General features: G+C 37.4%; 1 protein-coding gene across 24 annotated transcripts in view; it reads right to left on the bottom strand.

The window, feature by feature from the left end:
• TNRC6C (trinucleotide repeat containing adaptor 6C) overlaps positions 1 to 14,901 on the bottom strand; it is a 380,854-nt gene that overhangs the window by 41,132 nt on the left and 324,821 nt on the right. For 18 of the 24 annotated variants that reach the window (XM_065562714.1, XM_042841169.2, XM_042841170.2 and 15 more), the window contains 4 exons: positions 3,894 to 4,103; positions 2,280 to 2,446; positions 815 to 895; positions 85 to 142 (listed from right to left, as the gene is read on the bottom strand). In XM_065562714.1, coding sequence (XP_065418786.1) covers positions 85 to 142; positions 815 to 895; positions 2,280 to 2,446; positions 3,894 to 4,103 — 516 coding nt within the window. The remainder of the gene's footprint in view (positions 1 to 84; positions 143 to 814; positions 896 to 2,279; positions 2,447 to 3,893; positions 4,104 to 14,901) is intronic. The other 6 variants (XM_008163858.4, XM_065562715.1, XM_065562716.1 and 3 more) reach the window with 1 other exon arrangement.

Genomic DNA, 14,901 nt, shown 5'->3' with positions numbered 1-14,901 from the left:
AACTGGAACAGATCAAACTTCATAATCATGTATCCATCTACTGAAGTGCCTTTTATGAAAGGTATTGGTTAGAAAGACACTTACTCATGGCCTGATCGAGATTCATATTGTTGCTCTTCAAGGCCTCTTCTGCTGGCTCTCTCTGCAAACAATAATGTGGGTTTGGTTATATTGTGTTTCAAGCAAGAACACATTTACAGGACTCCAAACCAAATGGGAAATTTCAAGATTTTCTTCAATATTGGGGTAACAGTGACATGTATTAACTGAATCAGATTACGTTTATACATAACTTTTTTGCTTTCGCCAATTATGGCATGCTTCCCAGAAAGATCTGGCCTGTCTCACTGGGCAAAATGTATGTTATTCTCTATAAAGTTAAATTATATTCTTTTTATAACTGAATTTGTAACCTTATGCAATGGATAACTTTAAAAATACCACCACACACACCTGACTAACCCCCCCCCCAACTACATAATACTCCCTATTTCATTTGTTTAATAGGGTAATGGGGAAGACAATGAAGACTATTAACAAGTTCAAAGTAAAACCCAAGATTAAAAAAGCTACAAACAAAAGTTCTATAGGTTTCATCAAAGTTAAGCATGTCAGTATCTACACTCAAGGGGTATTTTACTTGCTCTTTCGAGGTTTCACAAACTATACTAGAGTAAATGGCCAAATATAGTTAAAACAACTGATTTCCCATTTGGGAAACATTTTTGTATCTGCAAACAGAAAGGTCAAAAATATACACTACAAGCTACAAAAACCAAGCTATAGAAAATACTAGAATATGAATGTTACTCACTGGGAAGCCCATGTCTGTGAGCTGTTTTATCAGACGGTTCATGATCCAGGCCTCATCTTGCTTACTAGATGTCTTCATGCCCTAGGTAAACAAATTGGAAAGACCATTAATCATCTATTTTTCATATTTATAGCAATGAGATGCAGCAAAATCTATGGCAGGTTTCCCTTATTAATACTGTATGTTGCTTCAGGGTATATTCATATGTATATTTATAACACATTCATGAAACCTACAAAACAGAATAGAATTACACTCCTCTTCTTCCCAGAGGGCACAGAGCAAATTTTACCTCACCTGATCAGGTGTTGTAAAGAACTACTTGCTATCTGCCTGATACGCTGGATACTGCAAATAACTAATCCTTTCTCTGAACAGCATTATTCATTTCAATTATCAGCAGGAAAACAAAATAAAGTCACTCAAATTCTGACATAGTACAAGTTTCCTCAAAATACCCAACAAACTGAATTTGCAAACTTAATCTGTCAAAGTCCATTCAATCCATTGGCTGCAATGAAAAGATTGAAATAGACATCTTTAGTAGAGCTTTGGGCAACTTCTCCACTTCAAGACCCTGAAGTGCAACTCCCTGAATTACAGAGGAACAAATATTAAGGTGTGGGATAGTAATATAAAAAATGTAATACTGGATCAAACCAGTGGTCCATCTAGTATAACTAACAATTACAGAATGAGCTGCTCACAAGCAAAGCTAACTCTGCAAATCAGAGGCTGGTTCATGTCCTAAAATCTAAGGGTTTATATTTCTTGTAATATAAAAATTCCTAAATGTAACTGTGGATGTTCTCTTGTTTGAGTTTCAAATTGGTTAAATTTCGCTCTGTTTCCATATCCGTTCAGGCAACAAAATTATACATTCTCCTTTCAGATGTAGGAGACAAAATAGATACTTTTTTTGTTTATGAATTAAGCTGGACCATTTCTTAAGAGAGCAACATTTGTTTTTTCCACTGCAAATGAAAATGTTTAAGAGGTCACCAGTATGATTTTTTTGTTAATATATAAAAAGATCTTCATAATACATAGATGTTCATGAAACTGGTGAGAAACAAAAACAATCAGAAACATCGGACACCACTCTAAAAGTAAAAGACATTTTTGTAGCCTTCCATCCACCGGGCCCACCCCCTTGGGAATATTCTACATGTTAAGACATCCTAGACACACCTACAACAGACTAGCTAAAGTGTATTCAAGGGAACAATATTTTGTTGTCTATCATTTAATATTTAATATGACTACTTTTACTTTAATTGCCAGCACAAGTGTATATAAATCCATTTCCTACAGTACTGTACTCATTTTCACCACTCATGATGAGACAGACTTTCATTCAAACTCAGAGTATTAATCTTACAGAAAGCATGTGTAACATTCAGTGCTAGAAATGCTGCACTCTAACCCGACTGATTTCTACAATCCATCCTTATCACTGTCCTACCTTTTGAAGTCCTTTCTTTGGGGCATTCCCCCATGAATTACAGGAGGAGTTACTCTCTTGTGAAGCAGTATTATTCCACATATCTCCTTCTTCATCTTCCCACTGACTAGTACTGAGGTTCACTTCATCCCCACCACTGCCCCAGCCTTCTTGCATAGATTTAGAAGCTGGGGGGGGGAAGGAAACATTTCTGTTAATTTTCTCTAGACTTTAAATTCTTTAGTTTATATGCACATCCATCTTATCTTCATTATCTTAGCATCTGAACATTTTACAGAATTACACAGGTGCAACATATAGTTTAATCAATATTAATCTTTTGTTCCCATCCCTGAAGCTGGAGGGAAGGGATAAAAGATTTTTATTATTACTGTGGGAAAACTGTGAAGAGCGGAAACTTGCTTATACTCTGAACGAGGTGAAATTTTGTGGTCAATCCAATCTCTTGAGGAACAGGGCTCCAAAGCCATTCAGCCATTAAAAATATATAATCTCCTGATCTCACGATTCTTACCCTTTTAGTTGACAATTTCTGTTATTCCTAATGAACAGAGATTATAGTTGCTGAGACAGAAGCAGATCCGAAAGTGGCCTGAACCAAACATATCAAGCTCTCTGAGTATTAGGACATGAACATGGAATTTGGCGGTAGTAAATGAGTTGCAAATAGATGTGTAAGGAGAACTGGGATGATCTACTTCCAATTGTCCTGCCCTGTGATGCTCAAAAGGTGGAATGTCACATTTTGAACCCCCTATAGATTTTCCAGAGCTGTCAATTATTTCTATGTACAACATGTTGCAGTAGTAGAGCTTAGAAGTTACAAATAAAAAGCTCACCACAGCCAAACTGGCATTCTACAAGATAAGGTGCCACCTTGAGGCCAACTGTAGATGAAAGAATGTGCATTTGACAGCTGATGCTACTTGGGAATCTAATAGCAGTAAACAATCCAGGACTGACTTGAGGATATGAACGGTTTTGATGGTTGAAGGGTATATTTCCTCTCCCACTCATTCAGTTTAAGATGTTTCAGACTGTTAGTTCTTAAGTACAATCCTCTTCCTACCAACATCACTTGGGTCTTGACTGAGTTTAGCTGCTTTTCATCCAGCTAATGATCTCAATTACACACTTGGGGATAGCACTGTTAGCATCTGAGGAAGAACAGAACTGGGTGTCATCTGTGTAATGTAGGCATTTGACGTCTTGGTGTCTTGCGATTTCCCTTTTCTGTATCTTTTGCTGTTTATACAGAGTTGCTTCCAGGATACACATATATACATACAATAAGCAATGTATTTAAATCCGACAGTCCATTAAACAAACTTGATTTTCTAAAATGTTCTAAATGGGACAAAGTTAGTGCACACACCAAAAAAATTGAGATAGTTTACTGAGTTGAGAAAGTGGAAGTTATATATTGATATCACCTTGTCCTTGTTTAAAATGATGCTATTATATTCTCCAAACTAAAAACAATTTAAAATGCAAAAAAAAAGGGTATGGGAGAGCAAACATGAGTGAAAAATATACAAAAGTACAGATGCTGTTTACCACATTTTCCACCCTACTTCCCAATGCCATCACAATAACAGCAGTGTGAGAGTTCACCTGGCTTGCACAGTGCTGGGGCAGCAGCTGGAGCATTCGCTCTTCCGTAGGTCCCTGCTGACTCGGCAGAATTATCTCCCCACCCTGTACCACTGCTGGGGGGTTTCCCCCATGCTGAAGTGCCATTATCAACTGCAGCAGAAGGGGATGAAGGCTCTCCCCAAGAAGATTCAGTCTTTGCGTGGACAGTAGGCATTTCTCCCCAGCCTGCTGAAACAAGAAAGATAAAATAAACAGTTAGTCCCAAAGGAAAAAAAATGGAAAACAACAGTGAACCTTTCTGAATAAATTTCCAGCTACATCTATCGTTGAGAGCATAAAGCAACGGGTAGACACAATGGCTTGAATTAAGCATGTAAAAATCAATTTGACTTACTCTCAAATTTCTTTTTCTTAATTGAACTTCATGATATGCATATGTCAAGATGGAAAAATATTTTCTACCAACTGCATAAAGGCAGATGTTCAAGCTTATCCATACTGCTATACAAATGTACCTCAACTCTGATATGGAGAAACCACTCCCTTTCTCAGATGAATCATCTCCTTAAATGTGCCTCTTCAGATCATACAAACCTGTCTCAAACGGCAAATTAAGTGGTTTTGTATCACACACCATGCTATTAGGAGGCTGTAAGATCACTGAAAATATCAGGAGGAATCTCAACTAGAGTTGAACCCAGAGGTGCAATTTTTAAAGCTATTTTTAGTCCTCTTAACCATTTGCAGATGGTCACACTTCCTTTCTTGTGCTCTAGAAAATAAAATACTGTATTTGCCTGAGTGGCCACCTTTAATGTGGTCATATATTTCAGAAGCATTCCAAAAAGTTTTTTATTATGGGGTTGCAGGAAAGTGTGTTTCCCTCATATTCCCTCCATCACTGAGGCCCTGTGCTGTAACAAACATCCTTCCACACCAGGACTAGATGGGACTGCAACAACCAACTATGGCTACACCAAAACTAGTTGAAGGGATTGCTGATACAAGGTACTATTTCCCAACCAAAGTGGTTTTTGTATTAGTATCTTAATGTCTTTCAAGAGATTACTTGGTAAGTCACTGTAGCTTGGCTTCAGTGGAATATTTTTAGCCAAGTCCATCTCCTACTGATTTTACCACTTAGGATGAATCTACCAGGAATTATGGCATAGCTCTTGGGACCAACAGAAAAAAAAGAGTGGGATATAGTACAAGGGAAAGGTTCCATTTAAAGTTGTAATTACCGCCAAATTAGGTCTTCTTAAGTCTGTTACACTACAGAAAGCTTTTCCTGGTGGAAAAGTTACTCATTCCATTTTTTGTTGTATGCTCATTTCAGTGTACTTGAGTGTTAGCAATTAAGTAACCAACTTTGTCTAGAAAGCAAAAAAAGATGTAGACAAACATAGCACCTACAGATTCTCTTGGAGAACTGAATTGTTTGGGCATGTTTCCCAAAAGATATGAGTGAAATATTTTTTATTAGAGATTGACTTCAAGTCAAAGTAAAGCATACACACTGGGTATTTATAACAGGCAGTATATTACTGGGGAACTGAAAGACAATGTTATCTTACACAGAACTGAAACTGTAGTACATCTTCTAAAGCTGGGGTTCTCAAATTTTTTTTTGCTGCGCCCCCCTTTGAAAATTTTTCAGGCTGTGAAGAGTTTCACCCCACACATACTCTTGGTACTGGTCATAGCTTTCGCAGCATCAGTGCAGATTCCTACAGAGCTAAGTAACCATACCATGCCACCCTTACTTCTACGCTGCTGCTGGCGGCAGTGCTGCCTTCAGAGCTGGGTGTCCAGACAGCAGCTGCTGCTCTCTGGCCACCCAGCACTGAAGGTAAGGAAAAAGGACGAGCAAAGAAAAAATCACAGATATTTGTTCATTTCAAAAATCTGTCCATACGGAAATAGGAGGACCAATAAAAGAGGTCATGTCCGGGGAAACCCAGGCGTATGGTAACCCTATTTTTGTGATCTTGTGACAACCCCCCACAAGAGCCTTGCGGCCCCCTTTTGAACTCCCAGTGTGAGAAATATTGTTCTAAAGTAATCACAAAATAATTAGATCACATGCAAGCACAAAGTTCAAAAAGTACAGCACAGTTCAATATTTGAGCATAAGCGTAAAAAACCCACTATGAACAGGCTGCCACCCAATCCAATACACAAGGCTAGTACTGTTATAATTGAAGTTATACATCACTTCTGCTGCAGCACGGATTCCTTCTGGGAACAGAAGCTTGTGGGGGTAATGCTAATGGTCCTCTCCCTACTCCAGAAGTAGGAAGATTGTGGTGAAAGCACCTGGAGCAGCACACTCCCTTACCTTAGATAGAGCAGAATCCATCTGTTTAACAGGTATCAGTCATTTCTGACCATCCTTAATTCCCTTCTACTGTATAAAAAGGGTCTTTTCTCACTCAGATTAGCTTACATTTAAGCAAGGTCAGAAGAGTATTATCTGATTTGATTATATATGTTTTCCTTTTTCTTCAATAGAGAAAAACTCCAGCAAGTCCTGATATTTTAAAGAACTATTTCCCCTGCCAGAAGATGAAGCCTCTTGGCAAATCACAAGATATTTGATTTCATTTGCTCTACCTCTTTAAGCAGCATGTAAAATGATTAAGAACAGGTGCCATTTTAACAAGGAGCTCTACATTTGCAAGTAATCCCTATGGTCATTTCTGAGGGAACAATCAGTCTAACTCTGTAACCATGGAGGTGACACTGTGAGGTCAAACTCCATGCTGCTGCCATGTACCCATAACTTGCACTAATGCTTCAGTCTTGGTGTGGCTAAGCCACAGACAGCATACTTCAATTCACCAGTAATCTGGCAACTGGCCAACACACAGCAAAAAGTTTGCTCACTTTTAGATATTTGGATGACTGTATTGCACTTAATGCTGAGATAAACTATATACACATTTAACTTTAATATATAAATCTCCTTCCCTAGCAGCAAGCTCTTCACTCTAACTCCAATATTTTTTACAATAATCGCCATGTTATTCTTGACACAAACATTGATTTCATGAAAAGAACAGGAGTACTTGTGGCACCTTAGAGACTAACAAATTTTAATTTTCTGTACAAGTTTTTTCATGAGGTTGATGGATTTCCAGTCCATACGGCTAAATGCAGTGCCTTGCATAATGACAGGTTTCGGAGTAGCAGCCGTGTTAGTCTGTATCCGCAAAAAGAACAGGAGTACTTGTGGCACCTTAGAGACTAACAAATTTATTTATTTATTGTTCCATAAACATCATTTCTAAATTTGCATTACCATAAGAAGGGATGATTGAAAAATGAAAATGTGTTACGAATTCCATGAAAATAATTTGACAAACAAACTCACTGTGTACTTAGTAGTACCAGAATGTATCCAGGTGCTCCCTTAGGAGCTGTTTTCATGTTAGATTTTTAACGGGAAACAAGAGAAATTTTTAATCAAACCTCTTCATGACTTATCTAAAATTTTTATTCAAGCTTGCTTTTGGTGACAGTGGGTCAAACCCATTTAAAAAGATTTAAATTTCATTATTTCAAAATCTTCCTTCCTCTGTTCAGGAGACATCCCTACCAGACAGGAGCATGTATTCTGTTTTACATATATGTTGGCATAATGAAAGAGATCAACTATTCACAAACAAATGAAGTAGGAAAACTTGAAATGCATCTGAAGTCCCAACCAGAAAACAGTGCATCTACAGTATTATAATCTTTGCCTGTGCATGCACAGCCCATGCTGAAAATTATAACCATTTCAACCCCAAAATTTAGCCTCAGCACATGAATGCTAGAATTTCAATAAAGGGTATTAGTTATTAATAGGGTGTCAAGCGATTAAAAAAATTAATCATGATTAATTGTACGATTAAAAAAATTGTGATTAATCGCACTGTTAATAATAGAATACCATTTATTTAAATATTTTGGGATGTCTTCTACATTTTCAAATATATTGATTTCAATTGCAACACAGAATACACAGTGTACAGTGCTCACTTTATATTTATTTTTGATTACAAATATTTGCACTGTAAACTTACAAATGTAGAATATTGTACAAACCTCCCCCTGCATTCAAAAATAAAACAATCTAAAACTTTAGAGACTACAAGTCCAATCAGTCCTACTACTTGTTCAGCCAATCACGCAGACAAGCAAGTTTGCTTACATTTGCAGAAGATAATGCTTCCTGCTTACATTTGCAATGCACTGTTGTAGCAAGCGTTGCAAGATATTTACATGCCAGATGCACTAAAGATTCATATGTCCATTGATGCTTCAACCACCATTACAGAGGACATGCGTCTAATGTTGATGACGGGTACTGCTTGATAACGATCCAAAGCAGTACGGACCGGTGCATATTCATTTTCATCATCTGATTCAAATGCCACCAGCAGAAGGTTGATTTTCTTTTTTTTTGGTGGTTTGGACTCTAGTTTCTGCATCAAAGTGTTGCTCTTTTAAGACTTCTGAAAGCATGCGCCACACCTCATCCCTCTCAGATTTTAGAAGGCACTTCAGATTCTTAAATCTTGGGTCGAGTGCTGTAGCTATCTTTAGAAATTTCACATTGGTATCTTCTTTGCATTTTGTCAAATTTGCAGTGAAAGCGTTCTTAAAACGAACAACATGTGCTGGGTCATCATCTGAGATTGCTATAACATGAAATATATAGCAGAATGCGGGTAAAACAGAGCAGGAGACATACAATTCTCCCCCAACGAGTTCAGTTACAAATTTAATTAATGCATTATTTTTTTAAGAGCGTCATCAGCATGGAAGCATGTCCTCTGGAACGATGGCTGAAGCATATGACTCTTTAGCGTATCTGGCACATAAATATCTTGCGATGCCAGCTACAACAGTGCCATGTGAACACCTGTTCTCACTTTCAGGTGACATTGTAATTAAGAAGTAAGCAGCATTATCTCCCGTTAAATGTGAACAAACTTGTTTCTCTTAGTGACTGGCTGAACACGAAGTAGGACCGAGTGGACTTGGAGGCTCTAACGTTTTACATTGTTTTGTTTTTGAGTGTAGTTAGGTAACAAAAAAACCCTACATTTGTAAGTGGCACTTTCATGATAAAGAAATTTCACTACAGTGAATTGAAAAATACAATTTCTTTTGTTTATCATTTTACAGTGCAAATATTTGTAATAAAAATACTATAAAGTGAGCACAGTATGCTCTGTAGTTTGTGTTGTAATTGAAATTGATATATTTGAAAATGTAGAAAAACATCCAAAAATATGTAATGAATTTAAATTGGTATTCTATTGTTTAATAGTACGATTAATTGTGATTAATATTTTAAATTGTGATTAATTTTTTTGAGTTAATTGCGTGAGCTAACTGCGATTAATGGACAGACCTACTTAAGTAAAAAATCCAAGGCAGCAGTTCTCTTCTTGCTCTTTACAATAATTAAATTCAATAATATTGACTAATAACCACAGATTGTATATAATGTATGAGTCATTTTGATTTAAGTGCTCTAAGTGTGTTAAGTATAATATAATGTAAATCATTACCAATAACAATGGAGTTAGCCCTTACTAAAATATTACTTGTAATTACATAAAAACAAAATCCATTTGATACAAGTTTTCAAAGCTGTTTTAACAGATGAGATTAAATGCAGGAAATTAGCAGAGTAGATAAAAATGATAGGTGGTGTGGAAAACTCTACAATAGCTTGGGTGCTGCTAAAGATTAACCCCCAGAAAAACTGCAGACAATCTTGGTAATTTAAACAGAACAGCTATGAATATTTGTAATTTTTACTTTCTTCCAAGCTAAGTATAAAATTTTGTTAATGCCGTTACAAAGCTCTGTGCCAACATTTATGACTAAGTCCCTAACGCAGAGCAGTTGCGTACAAAAAGATGGGAGAAGATTCCATTATCAACCTACCGATGCAAATTATGTTATAGAGCTGGACCAAGTGTCTGCTTACCCAGTATTCAGAGGGAAAGTTCCTCTTTTTATTTGTTCTGGGTTCAAAAATAAGATGAAATGATTCATACCTGTGGCACATCTGTGTGGAATCTTAGTTCAACGAAACTCTGTTTTCCATGCCAAACTTTTCTCTGCCTGCCCAGTCCAAGAAGCTTTCCTATTGGTAGGGGTATTGCTTTCCACTACTACTTTAAATTTCATAATGGAAGCAGCTTATAAAATGAGCTAGAATGGTTTGGATGGAAATTATTTAAAGTGCTTTTAAAACCTCTCCAATCTGTCTTTTGGAAGGCTTTGGGAAAGACAATATCTCTATAACAGCTTAAACTATTCAAATCATTTGTTGGTTTTCTACAGTTCTGCTTATAGAAAATTTATGTTTTTACATTTTTCTTTACAGAGACAGAGGGAGAGAGAGAGAGACACAGATATAAAGTGTCCTGAGAAAATATCTCCATGGTTTTAGGCAAACACAGATGTTTTTAAAACAGAAATAAAGTCCATAAAAGGGCTTTCTCCATGGCAAGAAAGTATTTATTTAACACTGACATTTCCAGCTACTATTTTAATGCTGTAGACCAGTATTATCAATACACACAGTTACCCTATTAAAAAAATATCTTGGGAACAATAGCAGGGTTTGTTTACAGAAAGATAAAGCATAATCAACATTGGGTCTCAGCCAATAGGAAATCCAGCCCTGGATAATCAAGAGAAAATGAAATGTTTACCAAACTGTGCCAGAAGGCAGTTATTTCCCCTTAAAATCACTCTATAGGCATTTGATACATTATTTTTCCTCAGATTTATTTTATTCACTGCAAAGAAGAGATACTGGATCTGAAAACAAGCAAACAAAAATCAAGAGGCCTCATATAAGTTAAAAAGAAGCAGATTGCGTTCTAGAACAATGAGATCGCCTTATAAAATTGGCTGGTAACAAAACAACCACTAGTCAATCTGTCACTAGACAGTCTAATAGTACTGTGAAATAATTAAGCTATATGTGTCTATAAACTGTTAACTTATTAAGTATCTGCTGATAATATTACTGGCTAATATAATAGCTTATAATAATGGATTTAATCACAGACAGACTGAATCAAAATGACAAAGACAGATTCCATAGTTAACACCAAAATTATTTTCCACAGCAAATTCCCCAAATAAGCCAGGTATCACCAAGACCCACATGCTAGAGGCTTGTGTGTACACTCTGAAGAATTTAAAGTTTTTGTATATTAGTATCTTAATAATCAGAGCCTCAATACTGATATAGCTTTCATATCTGCTCTCCTATGACACACCTAGGAGTACAGTGGAGAGTAATCCATCAATTCTATATTTTCTACCTCACATATTACATACTGATGTTGGATCAATACATCACCCTACTTGAATCGCAAGATGATTGTCCAAAAATTGCAGCTGCATTGCTGATAAACCATGGAAAATTGCAGAAAAGTAATAATAGAGCTTATTATTTGTAGTAATAAGATCCATTATTACTTTTCCATGATTTTCTGCTGTTGGTCACACGGAGCTGAGAGCAGGGGCTCCTGCTGTTGGCCACCTGAGGCTGAGAGCAGCAGCTCGGGTCTGACAGTGCATGGCAGGGCTCCTGCTGTCAAAATTGTGATGGAAGCCTAATATTGCAGGATCTGCAATTTCTGCAAAATCGTGAATTAAGTAGGGCCTTAATTATAAATGATATTTAAATTGCCACTGTGAGGTAACAGTGCAGAAGTACAAAGGAACCAGTGAGGACTGCAAACCTTTGCAAGACAGGTATCTCAAAGTTCAGATACTTATTCAAACCCTGTCAGCTCCCCAAAAATCCTCACGCACACAATTATCTCCCTATACTTGTCTTTGGGAGGGAAAGCCTGGTTGCTGCAACTCTGCCAATCTCACTCAATCTGATGCGATTGAGAAACAGCAGGCCCACTCCCTGGACTCTGTAGGAGAAGCTGAAGTTCTTCCAGCATCTTTGAAGAACATGCTCCTCTTCTTCTACACAACAGCACCCTCCCCTCTCTCTATTCCATTCTCCATATGGGAGGAACGGATGCTACTGATAAGAATTACGCATCTATAATTTAGATTACACTTTACAGACTAGACAAATCAGAACTACTGCCATCTGCTTGCTTCTTCTGGTTGATATGCCAGTGTTTTGATAAGAAGCTCATTGGGAAGCATACAGGTGTGAGCAAATTTATTGTGTTATGTATGTCATTTTATATTTGCCAATATAGAAGAGAAAGTCCTCAGAGTATCTTGATCAAAACTGCATCACCACCTGCTTCCAGGTCCTGTGTTCAAAGATATTTTAAATGTTCTGGGGATGAGCCACTGGACAGCAATATTTTAACTTGTGATCCACTGTGAGCCTAATGGACATAAAGCACTATGCTAGAAACCTGGAAGGGATTGTTTGCTGCAGTACATGACTCTGGAGAATAGCTAACTAATGCTGCAGTGCCCAAGCTATACGTTACATAACAAACATGATACTGCCAGAAATTATAATTGTACATGAATCTTTCGGCAAATGAATTGGCTCAGTAGTCTAAGGGTGAAATCTGAAATACCTCTAGACTCCTTGGAACCAGACGTTCAAATTCTAGTAGGATCAACTCTACCCTTTATCATGCAAAATCAAAACAGTTCCATTCACTATTTTGTGCAGATTTTTTGGATCAGAACTTAATAACTGGCTCTACCTAGATATTAAAGATCCAATGGAACTTTTTCCACAAGAGTATACGTTTGACCTGTTGTGAACAAAATTGCTTTTTCCCCCAGAGTCACAATGTGTGGGCTGCCTGTTTACCATACATCCATGCCACAGGAGTGGAATAGAATAGGTAAATTCTAGGCAGAACTGGCAGCATTTTCTATAGTCAGTATTGCCTAATCTTCCCATTGTAACTAGTTACAGTTGCTTATAACCTTGCCAAAGGTTAGCTGTTTGGGCTGAAACTGTCTATATTTGTTTTCTGCCTCAGGCTGAATTTGTTGGGAAAATTTCAGTAAAAAGATTAGAAAAAATAGGTAATATTAAAAAACTGCCCAACTATTTCTTTGAAAAGCTCTGGCACTTCTGGATTTGGACCACAAAGTTGAAGTTTAGCACAGATGCCTCTTGCTGTCCCCAGGAAAATTCACCCAGATTTGTCAGACTTAGAGGCTTTTGAAAACTGTCATTTACATATGCTCTGTAGAGGCTGTTTATATACTTACTATTAAAATCTCTAAAGGTTCCATCTGCACTGAGCATGCCCCAATCCTACTAAAGTTTGCTATGCCAATTTCACTAAGTATGGTCCCAAGCTCCATGGGAGGTTGCTACACAGTGGGCATGGAGCTTGAGCTCTGAACATAGATGAAGACAGGACAAGACAATGTGTTGTTATTTGTATTTCTGTAGTGCCTAGGAACCCTAGTCATGGGCACAACCCATAGCCTCAGATCTTGTACGTACTGGTGTTAATTCTGTACCTTTAACAACTCTTATTACTGAGCAAAGCCTCATACAACATCTGTAAAAGTTGTTAGCGTAAGAGAGGTTGCCCCTCACTTACCCCATAACTTGGAATAAAATGCAGTCTTTAATGGCAGATATACTTCTTGGGCTCCTGAAGGAGCTCCATGCCTTTCAGAATGAATGTTCCAAAGCTACATGTATGGGTGTGCTGTCTTTTACCACTAGACCACATTCCTGATCTATTACTAGAACCCAAGATTCCCGATTCCCAACATTGCTCTGCTGTCTAGCAAATAACATAAACAACTGGCAAACCGTGTGTCACATCCCTCTTCTAGTGGTTGGTCTACACAGAGGATAACTGCCCACTACTGTTACCAGTTACTGCAAGTGATATGCTGTGGATCTAAAGGTCCTAGGTTCAAACCATGCAGATCTTGTGCAGGGTTGGTATGGTTCCATGCAATGGAATGTCTGTTGTCTCAGTTTTGGATTTTTTAAAACTAAGAAAATGCATACAAAAGATTACATTAAAAGGCCTTTAAGATGGCAAAGTTCAGTACTACTTCTTACTGTATGTGCAATGTGCCTGAGTGGCACCAAATTTGGTCCGCTGGTTGGATCATTAGCTTCCCCAGTATGGGCCAGGTACTGACAGGGAGTGCAACTCAGAGCCCTTTAAAACTTTTCTTATAGCAATTTTATATTAACTAAAAATAACTGAGAAACACTCTTATTTGAAATTTTGCTACAAATTTTTTTTTTTATACAAATTTACCTGCTGAAGGAAACTTTAATGTTGATCTGTCCCCTTTGTCATCTGTTTGCTCCAGCACACTTGATTGTATTATAAGTTTAAAGAGAATCTCCCATACTATTTATTGAGCCTGTGGCACTCTATGTCAGGATTCATCAATGAGATGTGCTAATGCATTTTTTGCATTAATCAGCAAAGCAAATAGGGGTCTTGGTGGTTCCTATGGTTAGCAATCTGTAAGAATTTACTTTGTACAAGACATGTTGCTAATTGCAACATTGAAATTTTGATGGAATGTGGAAAGTTGGTTTTAGTATTTAGTGATTCGTACTCTACGAGAGACCACACAATCAAAAGTCTAAGAGAAACTGTCAAGAGGCAAGAAATGTATTTTTAATTTGCCTTCAAAATACGTTAAAAATGCACAGGATGTGTATTATGCCATTTTAACACTTACTAGAACTATGGACCAAGCACAGGATTCCCCTCTCGTCCTCCCTTCTCCACCAATGGTAAAAAAATCAATTAGACATACTGCACACTAAGGGTGAAAACCTACACTCCTTATAAATGGGCTATAGTAGAGGATCAACTCAGAAATACAGGGTCAGAATCCTCTCTTTCTAAACTGGTGACATAGTATAGTATGCTCAAGCAAGAGGGTTGTGGCCACCATTCCATATGTGAGGTTATGGTCTGATCTCATGATATTTTAGTGCTAGACTCAATATCTGTGTCCTATTGTAAAATTATAGTAACTCTCCTGATCTGGCCAGCCCCACGCC

The sequence above is a fragment of the Chrysemys picta genome, chromosome 12 (assembly GCF_011386835.1).
Source record: "Chrysemys picta bellii isolate R12L10 chromosome 12, ASM1138683v2, whole genome shotgun sequence".
Classification (NCBI taxonomy): Eukaryota; Metazoa; Chordata; order Testudines; family Emydidae; genus Chrysemys; species Chrysemys picta.
This window is presented reverse-complemented; position numbering and strand designations above follow the sequence as displayed.